The sequence below is a fragment of the Dipodomys ordii genome, unplaced genomic scaffold (genome assembly GCF_000151885.1).
Source record: "Dipodomys ordii isolate 6190 unplaced genomic scaffold, Dord_2.0 Scaffold51, whole genome shotgun sequence".
Taxonomy (NCBI): domain Eukaryota; kingdom Metazoa; phylum Chordata; class Mammalia; order Rodentia; family Heteromyidae; genus Dipodomys; species Dipodomys ordii.
In genome coordinates, this window is record NW_012267267.1 from 6,612,393 (window position 1) to 6,633,324 (window position 20,932).

A 20,932-nucleotide genomic window follows, 5' to 3' on the forward strand; every position below is an offset into this window, starting at 1 on the left:
CTTGACCCTGCTATAATGCTAACAGTTCAGCCCTGTCACCATTCTGGCTCAACTTTAACCATCAGCTAAGAAAAGCATTCTCTCAATAAATATGTGGACTAACATGTTCCAAATAAACTGAGCAACACCATTACAAAATAATGTCCTGTTTATATTGTGCCTTCACTATTTATAGATCAGTTATACATGTACATAAACTTCACTTTCCTCCTGAGATCCAACAGGGCACAATTCAACTTCAACTTAACCGTCTTGATTCTCCTTGTGGGGAGTATGGAAGGCCCATAAAAGAAGTCATGTCACAGTTATCTCCTTTTAGGGGCCTACAATCCCATAAGTAATAAAGACCTTGACATTCACGTGCCAGTAATACTAGTTATTTGCTTATCCTTGGATAGTACTGCAGTAACCAAGTAAAGAAGCAAAATAATGTAGTCCTCAGAGCCTTAATCTGGAATGGAAGAGACCTCAATACAAGTCTTAAACTGCTCTGCATACCAGCTGTGCAAGGCTGAGCAAGTTGTATAAGCTCTTTCAGCCTTTTAGTTCTTGTGATAGTCAGTTGCCCATTATAGTGGCAAAGTATCTGAGAAAATCTATATACACAGAGGACAGGTTTATCCTCAGGTTTGGCTCAGTTTCGGGGGCTTCAGCACCACGTTGTCTAGCTATGTCATAGGAACCTATAGTAGAAGAGACCTCTTACCTCCTGGTAGAGTGAGAGCACAAAGGGTTGAGGTCCCAATATCCCCTTCAAGAGCAGAACACCAAGGACCTGACTTCCTTCCATCTAGTTTCTCTTCCTGAATGCTCCACCACTGGTCAATAGTGCCAGAGGCTGATAACCAACTTCACACTATGACAGTTTCATTAACTGTCATGGGAAGGTAATGCTTACTTCAAACATAAAGCACAGAGTTCAGCATGCAACAATAGTGATGAGGGAATATTGGTGCTGAATGTTGTAGATGCTAATGATGATGATGATGATGATGGTGGTGGTGGTGGTAGTGATGATGATGGTGAACACACATTAAACTGTAACTTATCAGAGATGAGGACCATGGTTGATTATCTTTGAATCTCAGAAGCTATGATAATGCCTGATGCATAATAGACATCAAACAAATATGTGCGAATCTAATGATTCATTACAAAGTCCAGGATATTGAGTTCCAAGAGAAGGTACAAAAGAAATTAGCATGAACCAGAATAATTAAGAAAAATCAGTCTTGAGGAAAAAGGTATATATAGAAAAGGTGGTGTTTTCACAGCTAGGGAGAAGGACAGAAGTTACTAAAGTAAAGACAAACAATCATAACACCAGTGTGTATAGATTATGCCAGAAGCAGGGAGGAATTAACATCTTTTGTTTGGTAGAAAAAAGCACTGCAAGTGTAATATACTTTTCCCCTTTATGGTCCTTGAGCCTTGCCTAGAAATGAGTAACAAAGACAGCAACCCTGAATTGTGATCCTTTGTAAGGCTATGTATGTGTTAGAGAAAAACAATATAGCTTAGTATTTGTTATGAACAACCTGTATGGTATAATGGTTAAAGTGTAAGTTTTAGAGGGAAGCAAGTCTCAGTTTAAATTTTGGTTTTGCTACCTTACTCACTATATGATCTTGAGCAACTATTTCAGCTTTGAGCTGCAGATTCCCTCTGCTCTAAAACAAAAATTGTTAGGCCTATTCCAGACACACGGGGAGACTGAATGAAATAATTCATAGAAGGCACAGGTTGCTGCACCCTGTGCCCAGACATAAGAGATGATGATATTTTCCAGAGTGTGAATTTCTGTGCTTGTGCTAAGTTGATGTGAATATTTTGGCTGTCTATGTTTTTAGGCACATTAACTTGAGATCACTAGATCTGAGAGTAACTGAGCTTCTAGAAATGGAAAAAAGCAGTGTATAACCACTTGTCTGTCTCCTCCCAATAAAGAAATACAAGAAGTTTTCAGTATGACCAATTGATTAGGCTGACTGCTCAGATAGGAAAGAGGAAACTAATAATTTTAATTAACCACCTGCTGCACAAACTGTCATGCAAATACTGCCTCCTGCTTTATGCCAAACATTTGAAGCCCCTGTGACTTTGTACTTCTGCTTGGATTGTTCCTTTGTGTTTTTTTTTCTTTTTCCTGTAGTGAAATACATAATTGAATTCATTTCAAGTGTTTGTCTGTAAGCCAGCCAAATATTTTCTTTCTAAATACTTGAGCTCTATGTTGAATATGCATATAAAGTCATGGTTCTTAGTCTGTTTCTGTTAGTGATAGATTTTATCCCTTACTCCATTAATGGGCCTTTAGTTCCACATATGCTAGATGTGTAGAGTGTTCTATAGTAAATGAAAGCTTTCCATTCCATACAGGTTCCTCCAGGGGACCCAGCCCCCTAACCATGGGAGCCCAGGACACGCTTCCTGTTGCAGCAGCATTCACAGAAACAGTCAATGCCTACTTCAAAGGAGCGGATCCCAGCAAGTAAGCCTAGCACATGGGTCACTGTACTCCTGTGGGGGAAGGGGAACACCCTACATGTGAATATCTCACTCTTTATCCTAAGGCCAAAAAGAGTAGCAAGTGATACATCCACAGTAGAGGATAAAATTTAGTTAGTAATATTAGTTCACTGACTTTATTTTGCAGTTCCAAAAGATCCAGTAATCTAATATCTCACTCTAAAAATTCCTTGGTTCTGTTTTGATTACAAGCAACAGAAAATTGTAATGTAACTTTATTAGCAAAGAGAAAATGTGCTGTCTCACAAAAGTGATGTCTAGGTCATGTCTTTTATTGTCTTGTTCTTCCCTGGTTGAAAATCATTCACAATATAAATGGAAATGAAGAATCAATGGAAGAGGGAAAACTGCCTTCCCAAAACACCCAGAGCAGCAAGGGAACTGGTCAAAAAATTAAAAATTAAACTGGTCAAAAATAAGAGACTGAAAAAATTAAATCACAGTAAAGTAACAACTATAAGAAAGAAGATACTAACTTCTATTTACATTAATTAGTTCTTAGTTGTTTCATGTCCAAGGTTTAGGACTTGGAAAACCTTACCATGTATACAACAAAAGTGAGAGAGAAAAAAATAAATGCTCATAGGGACCCGATTATAAACATTTTTGAAGCAGTGATAAGTATAATTAGAAGTTGAATCAACACTTTTGAAATGGGGATTTGTATGACTAAGTGTGACACTCTTCACACTTCAGAAACACTCATTTGTTAAAATCTCGTGGTAATATATTGGGGGAAAATCAATATAATTAGTAACTCCACCTTTAAGTGTCCTACCCAGCCCTGGGATATATAAGCTCCCTAGAAGTGCTGTCTCTTTCCAGTCACAGTTAAGATTTATTCTATGTCCAAAATATTAGAGGAAAACTAGCATTGTGGCCTCTGGATGTCCTTTCTCTTTCATTGTCAAAGCAGGTCCCTTCCCACACAGCAATAGAAACTAGAAGCTATCTCAAAGCATAGAGCCTACCCTAGAGCATATATTTGAACTGCTAAAGCAAGTAAACACAGAGAGAGAGACAGAGAGACAGAGAGACAGTGAGACAGAGACAGAGAGACAGACAGAGGCAGACAGAGACAAAGACAGACAAGGCAGTTTTGTTGTTGTTGCTTTTGGGGTTTTTTGGTTTTTATTTTTGTAGAAAGGGTCTTGCTATATAGCAAGCCCTCCTGCCTAAACCACATGAGTGCAGACATTAACAGCTTTGAACTACGACCTCTGGGTATAAACTTTCGATGTACATGTCAAGTCTATGGAATCTATAGAATTTGCATAATTTCTGTCACCAAAGGCTAAGAAGTAGTTGTCACTGATTGATCTCTGATTGATTCAGACTGGCCCAAATCAAGAAAAGCAGAGAGAAATACACTTCCAAAACAATAAGGAATATCTTCTAGATGGCGAATGACGCCGGTGCAGAAGGAGGGCACGGAGGCTTCTGGGGCCAGGCATGGGAGGCTGCGGTTTCTGAGGAGGCTCCAGCAGCGGCCTCCGGGGACTGAGGTCATGGTAGAGGCCGAGGTCCCAGCAGGGCTCGTGGAGGCAAGGCCGAAGGCAAGGAATGGAAACCCTTCACCAAACTGGCCTGCCTGGTTATGGACATCAGATCAAGTCTTTGGAAGAGATCTCTCCTTTCTCCTTGCCCATCAAGGAGTCTGAGATGATTCGCTTCTTCCTGGGGTTGTACCCTCAAGGATGAGGTGCTGAAGATTATACCGGTGCAAAAGCGAACCCGAGCAGGCCAGCGCACCATGTTCAAGACATTTGTAGCCACTGGTGACTTACAGTGGCCATGATCCAAGGAGGTTGCCACAGCCATCTGAGTTTCAGCCAACCTCTCCATTGTCCCTTGCAGAGAGGCTAGCGGGGGAACAAGATTGGCAGGCCCCACACTGTCTGCAAGGTGACAGGCCGCTCTCCTTTGCTGGTACACCTCATCCGCGCCACCACGGCCCCGAGATGGTGACAGCTCTTGTCCCCAGGAAGCGCTTGATGATGGTCGGTATTGATGACTGTCAGGAGCAACTTTGCCAAGGTCGCCTTTGATGTCATCTCCAAGACTTACAGTTACCTGATCCCTGACCTCTGAAAAGAGACCATGTTCACCCGTTGGAATGGAAAAATAGATGTAGATGTAATGCAATGGGAGATGCAAAGTCCTTCCTAACGTTTTGGTTTTAATCCTAAGAAGTTGTGTTAGCAACCAAATCCTCTTTGGGCCTACCTAAATCCAATCCAGTTTCCTCATCCTGGCTCAGTTTCGCCACCACACTAAGAAGATGTCTGAGGAGAATCGTACCTATGGCCACATCTTTTTACAGCCTTGGCATCGTAGTGATGTAGCACGTCAGCCTCGTTATTCTTAATATCCTTTTTATATCTTTCAAGACTAATTGAGCCTTTCAATTGCAGATTTATAGGCAATCTATTCTCAAGTATATTGCCATCAGTAGTTGTCATGTACCCTGCACATGGGTGGATGGGCGGTCTAGTCCATTTCATTGAAATATTGACGTCTGAAATTTATGAAGGTACCATGAACTGACATGCTTCCACATTTAGTTTAATCTCCTGGCAATGACTCATTTGAATGGTTCTTCTTTGTCACTCACTTCTAAGGGAATGCCTCAGAAGCAAAACCAAACATGACACCAAAGAAAGAAAGGCTACAGAAGGGACATTTGGTTTTGCTTTTGCCGGCAGATCTTTTTTCTGTTGCATCAGAACCATTTGTTTTCAGACCATACCACTCCCTTCATTATCACATACTATGATATATCATCCACTTTTATTTTCATAATATTAACAGTGTCTGAAATAAATGCTCTGACCTGTGCATCTTCTCAGCAACACAGCTTGAGGAAGGTGCCAATGGAAGCTAATGGTTGATAGGGGCCAACAGCATGCTCTGCAGAAGCCACAGTGGACAAGTGCACACCTATCTGAGCCCTGGGCCTGAAAATCTTCCTTGCTCTGTAGGATCTGATCACTGGGGCAGCCCAGCTACTGTATTACTACATAAGTTGGTAAGACAGAAGCTTATAGTCTGTTGGGCACTGGAAAAACCACGTTTGAGTTGCAAAACACACTCCCTAGGGACACCAAGTGTCCTGGAAGAAAGTAGAACTAGAAAAGCTGGGCAGGAAGCTGCTCTACAAGCCTGCTTCTTCCTAGATGTCTCTCCAGCGCCCTCTACTGACAAAATTTAACATAGTGCTTTTGGGGGAAAAAGAAAGAAAAAGAAACTATAGAAAGAGTACATTCTTTCTTGATCAGAGAATAAGAAGTGAAGGATGAATTTGAATTGACAATAAATAGATTGATTGTAAATCAAAACTGACAGGGTAATTCTGAATTTCACATGGAGATGAAAATTTTGATATGGATCTACAATAGCCAAAACAACTTTGAAAGAGAACAGCCTTGAAAACTAACATTACTTAAGAACTATTATAAACTATAGTGATCAAGACAGCGTAATATCAGCTAAAGACAGACACGATGGATCATTGGAACCAAAAACCAGATTGGGATGTGGATCTGTATCCACATATATTTTGACACAATACATATAACAAAAAATAATAACTAACTTAGACCTATATTTCATACTGTATTAAAAATTGAGTAAAATGAGTCATAAAGCTAAATGTAATCTTAAAAATTAAAAAACTCTTGAAAGAAGGACTCAATGTGGCAGTACATGCCTATAATCCCAGCACTCAGAAGGCTGAGGCAGGAAAATCATGAGTTTGAGACTGGCCTGGGCCATATAATGAGAACCTGCCAATTTTTTTTTTAATCTAGTTACCAATAGCTCATTCCTGTAATTCTAGCTACAGGGGAGATTAACATCAGGACTGCAGTTTGAAGCCAGCACAGAGAAAAGTCCTTAAGACTTAATCTCCAATCAGCCAGAAAAATACAAGACTGGTGATGTGGCTCAAGTGGTATAGCACCAGCCATGAGTATGAAAGGTGACAAGAATGTTAAGCTCTGAAATCAAGCCCTAGAACCAGCATGCACACACATGCATATGCCCATGCATGTGCACACACACACACACACACACACACACACACACACACACACACACGTACGCACATCTTCAAGAAGAAAAAAAATCTCAGTATAAACATTTTTTTTTACCTTAGGCTTAGAAAGGGCTTCCTAAATAGGACTAGAAAAGAATAACTGAATTTAGCTGGGCATGGTGGGTCTTGATTGTTATCCTGTCTACTTCAGAGGTAGATAATGGAGGATTATTTTGAGGACAATTCAAGTACAGCCTGAGCAAAAAAAGTTAGCAAAAAAAACAAATAAGCCAAGTGTGGTGGTACACACTTCTCATTCCAGCTACTTAGGAGGCATGGAGGAGGACCATGGTCTATGGCCAGACAGGTGATTAAAGCATAGGACTCTATCTAAAAATCACTACAGCAAAAAGACTGAGAGGACGTGGCTCAAGTGATAGAGCCCTAGCCTAGCAAGAACAAGACCCTGAGTTTAAAACTCAAATATTGCCAAGAACAAAATAAAGAAAACAACTGGGTTTTGTATATAAATCACAAAAAGTAGATTGACTGATTTTTTTTAATGTTTGGTTTTGACAGAACTCTTAAGAGAAAGAAAACATAACCTACAGACTGGGGAGAAGAAGATGTCTGCAAATTAGATAGATAGATAATTATATAGTTATAGATATTAAACATTTATATATATTAAATCATACAAACCAAGAAGGTATAAAAACTCAAACCCAATAAGAAAAAAGAATCTTGACTTAAAACCTTGACAGAGAATTTGGGCAGACACCTCCTATAGAAGATAACTGATAGCATATAAGCCCCTGAAAAGATATTTAAGAATATTCACCATTATGAGAACAGCCAATTAAAAAGGCAAATTCTACCAAGTGTTAGTGAGGATGTGGAAGATCAAAAACTCACACACAACTGTATTTTCCACTTTAGAAATGAACTGGGTGGTTTCTTTAAAAGTTTACCTACCAAGTGATCTATTCACTCTACTCATAAATTCACCAAATGAAGAGCAGAACTGGGCACTGGTGCCCATGACTGTATCCTAGCTTTTCAGATGTCTAAGATCCAAAGGATCATGCTTTGAGTTAACCTTGCCAATAAAAGTTGGCAAGATTCTATTTCTAATTAACCATCAAAAAGCCAGGCTGGACCATCAGCCCAGCAAATAAGAGAGGCGCTAAGTTCAAAGCCTAGTGTTGCCACAAAAAGAAAGAAAAGAAATGAGAGTATCCATCCTTCCAGAGGACTGTCACACATACTCATCACATATTTATCATAGATAAGAAAGAGCCTGTATATTCTTCAACAGGCAAAAGGATGTTTTTTTTAAGCTGGAGTATGTCCATGTGCCACACAGCAGCAAAAAGGAATCGTACAACTACATGGCTGAATATCCAAATTATTCTGAGGATAAGAAGCTTGATACACATTCACTCACACACACACACACACACACACTCTCTCTCTCTCTCTCACTCTCTCTCTCTGTGTTTTTTAAAAAATCACATGCTTTATGATTTTGTTATATAAAAATTGTAGCAAATGCAAAGCAATGGATGGTGACAAAGCTCATTTTCACAATTGCCGAGGGCTGGGGCATGGGAAGTTGGGAGATTTCATAAAAAATATTTCATGAAAAGGCAGGAGGCAGTTTTGAAGGATGCTGAAGACTTTACTCTTGAATGTATGGTGATTTCAAATCATACTGTCCTATGGCATTTTATATTCTAAATAAGTGCAGTTTGTTACATTAACTATATCTCCAAAAATTCTTTTTCAAGAAAGGTATACTCATGTTGCGATCATGTCTGTGGCTGATCTTACAGTTGTGACAAAATGGACAAGTTAAAGGGATAAAGACAGCATGGGCAGGAGGCAGGAACTTAACCACACAGGTACATGTGTTTAAGGCACTAAGTCTCAGGCAAGGATGAGACCCTAGTGTAGCATCTTCATACATGCAGCCAATATTCAGAAATCAAAGCCAGAGAAAAACACAAGGGTAAATGATTCTTTATTTCTTATTCCTGCCTATCATTCTTTATCATAGGGATTACCATTTTATTTCCCCAACCAAACACTCAGTTCCCCTAAAGGTAAATTCAAACCTCAAGTTCTTAAAATGACTTCCGCTTTTTTAAAAAAGCTTAATATTTTCTTATGGTTAAGATGCTTCTTTTAAGAAAAAGAATAAATGTTAGGCATTGAGTGAGGTAAGTTCGGTTCAGCCCTTGGGCGTGGCTCTGTGAACGCTTGGCTTTCATCCCCTGCTGATTCACTTTGTCAACACACATCTTTTCTTGTTGCAGCTCAGCGTACTGACATGGGTTTCCCCTATCTTTGCTCTTATTTTGATCTTCCAGGTGTATCGTTAAGATTACCGGAGAAATGGTGTTATCCTTTCCTGCCGGCATCACCAGGCACTTTGCCAACAACCCATCCCCAGCCGCTCTGACGTTTCGGGTGGTAAATTTCAGCAGGTTAGAACATGTCCTGCCAAATCCCCAACTTCTCTGCTGGTAAATATAACTTTGCATACACTTCTAGATACGTATGCTTCCGTGCTTTGTGTTTAGATGAAGACAGTAGCACTGTAGACAAATTACTGCTACTCAGATATGCTTGTAGATTCACACACAGAACCATCACCAATTCTCCTAGTCTTCTGTAGGTGGCTCCATGTGTATGCATAGCTGAAGAGGCACATGTGTATTTTAATATCCAACTTCTAAATTGCTTACAGACATTTAAAGTAATGTGTTACTTTAAAGTATTGCATGGTGGTACCTAAATATAGTCCCAGCACTCAGGAGACTGGGGGAAAAAAGATGGAAGTTTAAGCCTAGCCTGGGCTATGTAGTAACTCTGCCTCCAAAACATTATTACTAGAAACAGTAATGTTACAATGAAAAGAAAATAAGTGTTAAAAATCTATATTCTTGACAATTTATTGTCTGTTGTATTCGCTATCAGTAAACATTGGATGATAGAAAATTATTGCTGTGTTCTCTCTCTCTCTCTCTCTTTCTCTCTCTCTCTCTCTTGCAATATTTGGCTTTAAAATCAAGGCTTCATAATTGCTAGGAAGGTGCTTTACCATATGTACCATACCTTATTTTTGAGACAAAGTCTCACTTTTTACTCAGATAATCATGAACCATAATCCTCCTATTTGTGTTTCCTGACATAGTGGTAATGGCAGGCATATATAACCATACAAAGCTATTTTTGAGCAATCACTCAGACTTCTTTCCCTGGCTGACCTCAGGCCACATCCTGATCTCTGTCCCCAGAGAAGGCTCAACTCCCCCCCCCCAGCATCCAGCAGCCTATTTTTCCATCAAATAATATTTGAATTGTGAACTACACTTCACATGAGCTTGAAATTTTTCCTTGTAAAACATGTCATTTCATTGGTAAATGTTTTAATGGAATGTTATCGTATAACATCAAAGAAACTTGTTTATTTATATAAATATATTTTCTCATATTTTCTGTGTAACTTGAAATGATGCCTTTATTATATGTGTACATGCATAGTCAGGCCAATATGCATACATACATGCTATTAGCCAGGTGCCAGTAGTTCCTACCTGTAATCCTAGCTACTCAGAGGCTGAGATCTGAGGATCTCAGTTCGAAGTCAGCCCAGGCAGAAAAGTCCCTGTGAGACTCTTATCTCCAATTAACTACTCAAAAACTGAAAGTGGGGCTGTGGCTCAAAGTGGTAGAGCACTAGCCTTGAGTAAAAGAATGCAGGGACAGTTCCCAGGCCCTGAGTTCAATTCCCACAACTGACAAAAAAAAAAAAAAGGTGATCAACTATGTCAATGTATTTATTTGCAATAGGTGAGAGAGAAAGGAGTCATTACTGACAGCTTTCGCTCTGTCACCAACTCCTGATACTTTCCTGCAGTTATACCTGTTCCGTGTCCCAGTTCTATGGTAATTGTATCCCTCTTTGAATCCAATCTTGCCTGGCTACAACATATTTTAACAGCCAAATGAGCTTTCACAATATCTCCCAATTCATACTTGCTCATTGTCTCTACCCCAGAATCTAAACATGCTATCATTGCCTTTGAGTGGGAAGATCAGGTGGACCAGCCAGGTTTGCCAGTCAGAAACAAGCGAAGGCCCTCCTCCAAAGCCAGTGCTTGATGAAATTCTTTCCTGCCCTTCTTCACCTGACTCCTACTCACACTTTAGGTCTCAGCCCCACAGTGTCTCCCCTAATCATTAATCCTCCCTTTCTTACCCATCAGCCCCAAACTCTCTAAAATATTCTTTCCAGGCACACTATTTTTTTTATTTTCTAGTTCTTGCCACAATTAATAACTATGTATCTATGTGTTCCTTCCTCCGTTTACCTGTGTCCCATGACACAATGCAATTCAGAAGGGATGGGACACCAATCTGCTAGTTTATCACCATGTCCACAAGACCTCCCATCATACCTGATGTCTAATAGGAGCATGAGAAATATCTGTCGAATCAGAGGGTAGCTTAATAATGATTTAAAGAAGCTAGTCAAGCCAATCACAAGTTCTCAGAAATTATCATCAATGAACTATGCTTTCGCTCATTTAAAAAATTAAAGTGAACAAATGCAATTAAAGTACACTTAAGATTTCCACAATAAGCCAGCTCTACTTAGTATAAATCAATGACATGTTGCTAAGTATTCATCCCAATGCTCTATTTTGTTGTAGTGGGAGAGTCAGACCTATTTGACCAAATAGAACTGGAATCCTGATTTGCTACTTATTAACAATGTGATCCCAAGAAAATTGTTAAATTTTACTGCCTCTGTATAGCTCATATCTCATGCCTTATTGTGTAATGACAGTTGTGGAAGCTCAAGGTAACTTACATGCTTTTAAACCAAAAGCATTTGAATATCCCTTTGACCTTAGGTTAACTACCCAAGGTCAAAGTTTCAAGGGCCAGGACTGTTATCTGTCACCTGAGAGGGGCAAGGAAAATTTTGCTAAGGGAAACAAATGAACAAAAACCTCAATTTATTACCCAATATCCTGTTTCTTCAATTTGTGAATGTGCTGGTAAAAAGAATTTCAAGATGGTTCACAAAGTAGACAATGGGCAAAAAATTGACTAGGCATGTAAGATAAATTGCCGAGTGGTGGAAAGAAATAGAAAGTTTTATCAAGGGCTTAAAGTGCAGAATCTAGAGGTGCAACTGTGGCTCTTCGTTTGGGGCTGTTTATATTAGTTAAAGTTGGTTCCTCCAGATAAATTGTTTCTTTGTGTTAGGCAACTGATAGTTTTAATCATTTTGTAGTTATCACCCAAACTTGTAGCACATTTAGTCTGGAGCAGTCTTACCAAAAGTCTTGTGACATGGGTGCCTACTTCTTGTGACATTTCTTATCAAAAGAATTATGACACCAGGCATCCTTAATTTCTGGTACACATTACTCATTTGGATCTAGGTCAGAGGGATTGATGCTCTACTACGTATTGTTATTTAAGATGGATGAGTACGTCCTGGAGGAAATGAATGCATATGTTTTCCTAAAACATTATTTAGTACAATGCTCTACTCCTAGCTCCTGGATCTGCCTTGCTTCAATTTCCATGCCACAGGTCCCTATTCTAGCCTACTATCTCATTTCCTCTGTTCCCAGAGTTGAAGAACTTCACTTCATCTTAAAAGAGCAGGCACAGTAGAAACACTCAGTTTGTACTGAAACTTGACCTCCTCCCTCCTAACAGAACAAGCAGTTTTAAGACTCTAATTTTTGTGACTGTGCTTTCTTGCTTTGTTTGATTTCTGGAGGCTGGAAGCTGAATCATAGGAATTCACTGTCTTTTCTAAGCCAGTCCTCAGAACTGTCTCTGAACTTTTATTTTCTCAAGCTTAGCACTCACCACTTAATCCACAGCTCAATTTCTGACTTTTTGGTAATTAATTGAAGACAAGAGCCTCTCAGATTTATCTGCTCAGGCTGACTTAGAATCTTGATCCTAAAATCTCAACTTCCAGAGTAGCTAGAATTACAGGCATGAGCCACCAGCTACTCTTTTCTTCTTATGACTAATATGCTCTTTCTATAAGCTTACTCATCTTTGAAAATGAGGTTGCTCTTTTTTGTTGGGTAGAGTTTAACGAATAGGTTTAAAAATGCATCTAGTATAGTGATTAACATATAATATGTGCAAAATAAAGCTCTTATTATAGTAGTATAGAAAGTAAAGTGGCAGCCAACAGATTGTGTGCCAAGTTATCAGGTCACTTGGAAAGTAGGCAAATACACTTCACATTCCTACTTGATCCTTATTATCAAGGTGAGCATTCATAGGATAAATTGGACAGGTGTTCTGTAGACAGGCCTCTGAGCAAACTAGATCTCTCACAGGAACAGCAAATGCCTCCCTTGGCCAGGCTGCTTTCTGCTTCTCATCAAACTACCATCATCAGAGTTATTGAAAGCCCAGGATCACCTTGATGTGAAGTGTCCCTGTTACAATGAAGATGCTGGAAAAAAGTAGCACAGTGATTTTAGTATCTCACTCCCCTCCTTAGTTGAACATGGTTAATTTGGGAAAGTTTTTTTTTGTTTTGTGATATAAGATCTCTATAATAACCCAGCCTATCCTGACTCATGAGAGACTTAGGATCCCCCTGTCTCAGGCTCCTGAGTTCTGGGATTACAGATGGATAACATCATGCCCAGTGTGGCTAAATCTTTAACTGGATAATATCTGAAAACTACTGGGGAAGTCAATTTAAAAATAAATCAATTTACTGAGCTCCTTAATCTCATTAATTGGCTGAATTAGCAAAAACTAAAGTAATATATGGGAATGACTAGGAAGTTTTACTGAAGAAATAATTCACTGTTTTAAGCAACCAATTATTATCATGCTTTGTTAATATTCTTGGGTCATTATTGATTTGTAGTATTAATAGTATTAACAATATCATCAATAATATTAATTAATAGCATTGGTAGTATTAATCTACTCACATAATATCATCCAGAGATATATTTGTACCAAAAGCAACACTAACTGTGAACTATATAATATCAGTTGTCAGACACAGACATAGAAATCAAATGGTAATTTACCAAGATGCATCTTGTGCCGATTTGCTATAAGATACTACTCAATCATTTTCTCTTCACATAGCGACAATACACAAAATGATGCCAATACCAAGGAATTCTGGGTAAATATGCCAAATTTGATGACTCACCTAAAGAAAGTGTCTGAACAAAAACCCCAGGCTACATATTACAATGTGGACATGCTCAAATACCAGGTAAGCTATTTGCACAGTCAAGGCATCTCTTTCATGTTGAAAATTTACATTCTAAAGTATCTAATGTGGGGCTGGAAAGGTGGCTCAGTGGTAGAGCACTAGCCTTGAGCTTAAGAGCTGAGGGACAATGCCCAGGCCCAGAGTTCAGGCCCCATGCCTGGACCCCTCCCCGCAAAAAATAAAGTATCTAATGTTACATAAATCTAAATAAAGTAACATCTCTTTTAATATTATTGGAAAGAGATAAGAAAATGGGAACCTTAAAGTAATACCTAGGAACTAGTGTTAAGAATATTCACACATAGTCTTAGTGTAAACTTATAGGTGAAATATTTTATTTAAAAAATTACAGAAATACGCCACAAAATGGAAGTTGTCAAAAATTACATCAGTTACAATTATATGTGTTGCTAAATTAGATCACTGTTAAGAGCATCACTATCCTAAAACTTATTTTAATGGATTATATATAAACAATCTGGATTTTTTTCCCCAGTGTGACAGTCCTTTATCCAAAATTATTATTAATCTATTAAATAAACCTATTTCAAATTAGGTAAATAGTGCCTGTGACTCTAATCTCATTGGTTCCTAGCACTTGATCTCCTCAATTAGTTATAATTTATTTTTGTGATTAAATATTTCCATTATTTTTCTTTTTAAAATTATATTTGTATTATCTTTTTTTGTGGGGGGGAGGTCCAGTCATGGGGCCTGAACTCTGGGCCTGAGCTCTGTACCTCAGCTCTTCAGCTCAAGGCTAGCGTTCTACCACTTGAGCCAGAGCGCCACTTCCGGCTTTAGGAATCGAACCCAGGGCCTCAGGCATGCAAGGCAAGTGCTCTACCACTGAGCCACCTTCCCAACCCCTATTTGTATTATCTTTAAGAAGTTGTACAAAGTGGTTACCATTCAACATGTCAGTCTATGAGTACAATGAATCTTGGTCAGCTGGGCGCCAGTGGCTCATGCCTATAATCCTAGATATTCTGGAGGCTAAGATCTGAGGATCATGGTTCCAAGCCAAACTGGTCAGGAAAGTCTGTGAGACTCTTATTCTCCAGAAAATGGGCAGTAGTGCTGTGGCTCAAGTGGTAGGGCACTAGCCTTGAGCTAAAGAGCTGAGGGACAACGTCCAGGCCCAAGTTCAAGACCAGTGACTGACATAATAATAATAAACAAATCTTGGTCAGTTTCACCCTTTCATCATTCCTCCCATCCTTCCCACTCCTACGATTATTTTTCTTGAATGAGGAAAGTCACATGAATACACTGGTCAATTACCAGAGAACTTAGAAATGAATGTTAATTATGACACGGCTAAAAATATAGATCAATGATAGATAGATGATAGGTGGATGGATGGATAGATAGATAGATAGATGGATGGATGGATGGATAGATAGAGAGATAGACAGGTAGATAGATAGATAGATAGATAGATAGATAGATAGATAGATAGATAGATAGATAGATAGATAGATAGATGGATAGATAGATAGATAGATGGATGGATGGATGTAGCCAGCCAGCCAGCTCCCTCACATGGTACCTGAATTTCACGGTGCTGGTCACAAGAGTTCATCTATGAGCTACATGAACAATATTATAGGAAATAATCATAGCTTCTGGTTTCGTTTTAGATTAGTGGTCGAGCCTAAAATGTTCTTTTTCCTGTTGCTTGGCAAGGTGTCTGCCCAAGGCATTCAGTCCACGCCTCTGAACCTGGCAGTGAACTGGCGGTGTGAGCCTGCAAGCACTGACCTGCGCATAGATTACAAGTACAACACCGATGCAATGACCACCGCTGTGGCCCTCAACAACGTGCAGTTCCTGGTCCCCATAGATGGAGGAGTGACCAAGCTCCAGGCTGTGCTCCCCCCAGCGGTCTGGTGAGGAACTGCTGATTCCTTCCCTAGCCACCAAAGGCTCTATCTGAAGATTTGGTGTTTTGTTTCCTGTAAGAGAACACAGCAAGCCTGTATGTGAAGACTCAGAGCAGGAAACACAACTGTCTTAGATATTTTAACCAGAAAAATGTTTTTTTGGTAGTTTTACTTTGGATCTCAGTAACCTATGTGTAGCTAGTTTTGATTTAAGGATGAATGAATCAGAAATGAGAGAGGGGAGAGAGCCCAAGCCAGCAGACATTTCCATAGGACAGTCATGAGGAGTATGGGGTGCATTCACATGGAAGAAAGCCCTGGAAACTAAGCCAGACAGGTTAGTTAATAAATATTCTATCCACATTAACTCCTGTCAGTAAACTAGAGTCGACATGGCAGGTGAGAAGCCAAAGAAGATGAATGCATCTCTAGATGCAAGTGGGCAGTGAGAATCTAAAGGACAAAAACAGGAGATGAAGCATCACCATGGAGCAAAGGAACTCACAGAAGTGGCACAATGGACTTGAATCTCACCAGTAGGCACCACAATAGCTTGAGAGTGAGGCTCTGAAATAGTAATGTGCTGGAATGTGTGTTTCTAATGGAAATCAACTCATTGCAGGAAAAATACCCTCTAGGCCTCATGAGGAAAGCAAGATGCTCTCCACTCAGTGGCTACATGACTGCATGAGCCCTTTCAGTTCTATTTTAGGGAAATTTAAGTAGACAATGCCTGAGGTCTACCTTATGTCCTCAGCATTGGACGTATTGCTCTGGGTCTTGAACCCACCAAATAGCACCCAGTGCCACTGCCCTCTACAGTGTGCCAGCACCAGAATGGGTATATAGAAAGTGTTGCCAGCCTGTTCCCACTCTTCCCTACTGAACATCCAAAAGCTCACTGCAAGGGCTCAAACCACATAGAAACACCTGTGTTGGCAATCTAAGTCTTCTCTCCATGTGTAAATCATTATTTTTATAGGCAATCCTATTATAGATATGTGTAGAACTTGAGATCGCTCTAGCTTTCCACAAGCTCTATTATTCTTACTAAATGATCTTGCTAACACAAGGTTTTTCAGGGATGCATTCGTGTTGGGCCCTGTGGTAAACTGTCTCATGTCCTCTTGGCCATATCTTCCATTCTAGCCATCATTTTGGACACAATTCCACATGCACTTATCTGCCTCATGTGGCCATGTCTCAACCCTAGTACATATTGCCCATCTCTCCTGAATTCTATGGGGTTTTCTGATGCAGTGATGTGTTAGGCACACAGGAACATACTCCTAAAGCAGAAATTTTTCAGGAGCAGGCTTTAAGCCGGACTTCCAAGAGTGTTTCCCAGAATGCTGAAGAACTAGCCCTGGGGAAGATGCTAACACTTGCACAGCCTGGTGAAGAAGAGAAATCAGACAACCAATGGGATCACTGAATTCAAAAGCCCACCCCCATCCATCTGATCCAAGGATCAGAAAGCTCTTGTTGGCATCTCAGTTGCTTCCCAATACCCTGTAACACCAGAGTGGGCTTCTGTGTTTGGAATCCTCTCCATCTCGGGTTGCTGGCCAGAGTACACAGCAAGAAGGCAGCAGGAGAATTACCTCTGCCTGCTTTCTGCCTTCCAAATCCCAAATTAGGCATGTAGTTATAGGAACCTCATTTGCATCTACGACCCTCAGTGCAAGGGAGTCTGGGAAATGCAAGGCTCCATTTTGTAGCCTGTGGACCGGGGAACAAATGTGCTAAAATAAATCACCAGTTTCTTTACGTGACTATCAGTAGCATAAAGGAGAACATTTCAAACCGTGAATGTCAACCACATGACAGCTCCAATTTAAATGACAAGAATGTGTTCATCCTACCCATATAAGTCTTTTCAATAGATATGTTCAAAAGTTTTTCTAACTTCTATATTGTCCTCTAAATGTCTATCTTGTAGCTAGTTAGAATAAAGAAAAGGAGAATACAGAATCTGTGCACACAAGAATAGCATTCGAAAGAGTGAGATGTTGGCTGGTGGCACAGAAGGAACACCAACTCAAGAGGAAAATGGCGAGGCAAGGTTAACTTGTAAACCTTTCACTATCAGCCAGATTTCTGGCAAGCAAGAGTACACAGCAGAGAGGCTGCTCCTTTTTTGTCCCTAACCCAACAGGCCCTGCCTCTCTGTTCACATTGGCTGAATTCAGGTTCTCTCCACAAAAGAATGTAGCTTAGTTAACAGGATGTAACTAAAATTCAAGGAGCCTATAACAGGATGTCTTAATTGAAGTGTTGAGGAAAATTATTAATTACCAAGGGCCAAGCCTCCTGGCCAAAGCAGGAACTTTCCAGGAAAACAATTTTCACAAGAGCAACAGAAAAGAAGCAGATCACTTTAGAAAATACACGTTTCTCATAATAGGTAGGTAGAGAGACATGATAGAATTTTTAAGTTGTAGCTAAACTTTTTTAAATTAATAGCACCTAGAAAAATACATGAGTTGTTAAACAAAAAATGCTTGCATATGGAAAAGACTTTTATGTATTTTATTTTTAGGAATGCTGAACAACAAAGAATATTGTGGAAGATTCCTGATATATCTCAAAAGTCAGAAAATGGAGGTAACATATTCACAGCCTTGTTTTATTCACAAAAACGCAGGGACAACTTGTAGGTATTAGCCAATGATGAACTAAAATATAAGTTGAACAAAAACCAAGTCAATTTCAATTCATTTTTGTATTTAGTGATTGTAATCAATAAGGGCAAGGAACTCTTAAGTTCAGTTTGTAAATGTTTTACTGGGAAGTTTTGTGTCTATATTCATCAAGAAAATTGGCTTATACTTTTCTTTTGGGCTGTTGTTAGGTATTCCTCTGGCTTGGGCATCAGGATAATTCTGGCTTCTGAGAATGAGTTTGACAAAGTGTGTCCCCTTTTTATTTTATGGTATACTTTTCAGATCATTGATGTTAGTTCTTTAAAGTTCTGGTAAAAATTGGTAGTAAATTCACCTGGTCCTGGGCTCTTCTTAGTTGGGAGACTGCATAAACTGTTTCAGTCTCACAGCTCATTATATAGATCTACTTAAGTGTTGATAATATCTTGGGGTAATTCAGGCATGCTCCAGATTTTAATGTAATGTTTTGCTGAATTATATACTTATCAGTATACAAGTCAATTCGCTTATAATTTCTGATAATACATTTTGTCACTCAAATCTATATTATTTCTAATTTGGTATGTCAACTCTCCAATATAACAATTATTTCCAATATGTGTGTTGACTGTTACCTTGCAATAATACTCTTCTTTTCTAGGTGTGGGTTCATTATTGGCAAGATTTCAGTTATCTGAAGGCCCAAGCAAACCTTCCCCATTGGTTGTACAGTTCACAAGTGAAGGAAGCACTCTTTCTGGCTGTGACATTGAACTTGTCGGAGCGGGATATCGGTTTTCACTCATCAAGAAGAGGTTTGCTGCAGGTGAATGGCTATCTAGAATTTCAGTGACAAAATTAAGGGTGCTTTAAGAAGGCAACCTAAGTAGGAATCGGTTATGATTTTCTTGTCATCTTCCTCTTCCTCACTCCCAACTCCTACTCCAATTAGAAAGCAAACCAATTTTTAAATAAAGTACAGCAGACAGAATAGTGAATGGAAGTCAGAAGTTAGGCAGCCTCTGGTTACTTCTCTTAGTCCTGTTTTCTTTGTTGGGCTGACTAGTGGTTCTCATTATACAGATCTGTACATTGAAGTCAATGGATTCAATCCTACATTTGTTATATTGGCAAAGAAGATAAATGATGTTTGTCTTTGAATAGCTCCCACCTGAAAATATTTTAGTAGAAAGCTAATATATAAAATATATTATGAATAAGACATGCAAGTATTAGACTTATGAAAATATTTTGTTCTCCAACAGGATTTTATAGATTTTTAGACTTGCCAGGCTCGGTTTAAATCTAGGAAAATCTTCTTATTTTATGTTCATAACAAAATATCTAGGCCACAGATGGACATGTGTGCCCATCAACTGAACAAGGCCATGAAACAGTTTTCACTTTACTCAAATGACAAGCTTTCTTTGGCTGTTGTTGTTGTTTGTGGGTGTGGAAAGCTCCCTAATACTAAGATAATGATAGTCATCAGCAATCAACTGGGATAAATCCTATTTTTTTAAATTTTTTTATGGTAGGGACCATACTCATTCCCTTTTACATTCTAAGCAAGTTTTCTACTACTCATTTACAATTCTGCAAAGCCTTGTTTTTTTTTTAATTTTTTATTAGGAAACTACCATACAGAGGAGTTACAATTACATGGGCAAAATAATGAGTACATTTCTTATCAAGCATGGTTGCTTCCTCCTTTGTTTCCCCTTCCTATCCCTTCCCATATCCCACCCACCCCATATCTTCCCCACTACCACCAAAGTTGTAAGGTTCGTTTTTCTGACATAATGACTTGTACATCTCATTGTTGCAATGGATCTATCTGTATCCCTATTTAAATAATTTCTTTTTTCCCTTCCCTTCCACAAATTATACCAACATCAAATACAGTGAAAACAATAGTTATATCATGGGGGAGGGACATACAAAGCAACAAAGAAATCATCTAATAAATCTGTTAGAAACAATCGTATGAAAGTAAAAAAAAACTTTTGAATACTTATCTTGGAGTTCATTTCACCTAACATCAACGTTATCTGACTTTTTCTGCTTGTCTCAGACATATACTAGTTATTACAAATAAGGGAAACCATGGGGCCTATGTTTCTTTGGGCCTGGCTTACTTCACTTAGTATAATCTTTTCCAAGTCTTTCCATTTCCTAACAAATGGGGCAATGTCATTCTTTCTGATGGAGACATAGGATTCCATTGTGTATAGATACCACATTTTCTTGCTCCATTCATCTACTGAGGAACATCTGGGTTGGTTCCATATCTTAGCTATGATAAATAATGCTGCAATAAACATAGTTGTGCTGGTAGCTTTAGTATGATCTTGTTTGTGGTCATTCAGGTAAATGCCCAAAAGTGAGATTGCTGGGTCATAGGGAAGCTCTATGTGGTGTCTTTTGAGGAATCTCCATACTACTTTCCAAAGTGGTTGAACAAGTTTACACTCCCACCAACAATGCAGTAAGGTTCCTTTCTATCCACATCCCCTCCAGCATCTGTTGTTATTAGAGT

At 39.1% G+C, this 20,932-nt stretch overlaps 1 protein-coding gene across 1 annotated transcript in view; it reads left to right on the plus strand.

The window, feature by feature from the left end:
• Positions 1 to 20,932, plus strand: part of Sgip1 (SH3-domain GRB2-like (endophilin) interacting protein 1) — a 180,683-nt gene that overhangs the window by 156,962 nt on the left and 2,789 nt on the right. Inside the window, exons 20-25 of the mRNA XM_013020653.1 lie at positions 2,380 to 2,491; positions 8,938 to 9,093; positions 13,730 to 13,862; positions 15,552 to 15,754; positions 18,291 to 18,355; positions 19,055 to 19,219. Coding sequence (XP_012876107.1) covers positions 2,380 to 2,491; positions 8,938 to 9,093; positions 13,730 to 13,862; positions 15,552 to 15,754; positions 18,291 to 18,355; positions 19,055 to 19,219 — 834 coding nt within the window. The remainder of the gene's footprint in view (positions 1 to 2,379; positions 2,492 to 8,937; positions 9,094 to 13,729; positions 13,863 to 15,551; positions 15,755 to 18,290; positions 18,356 to 19,054; positions 19,220 to 20,932) is intronic.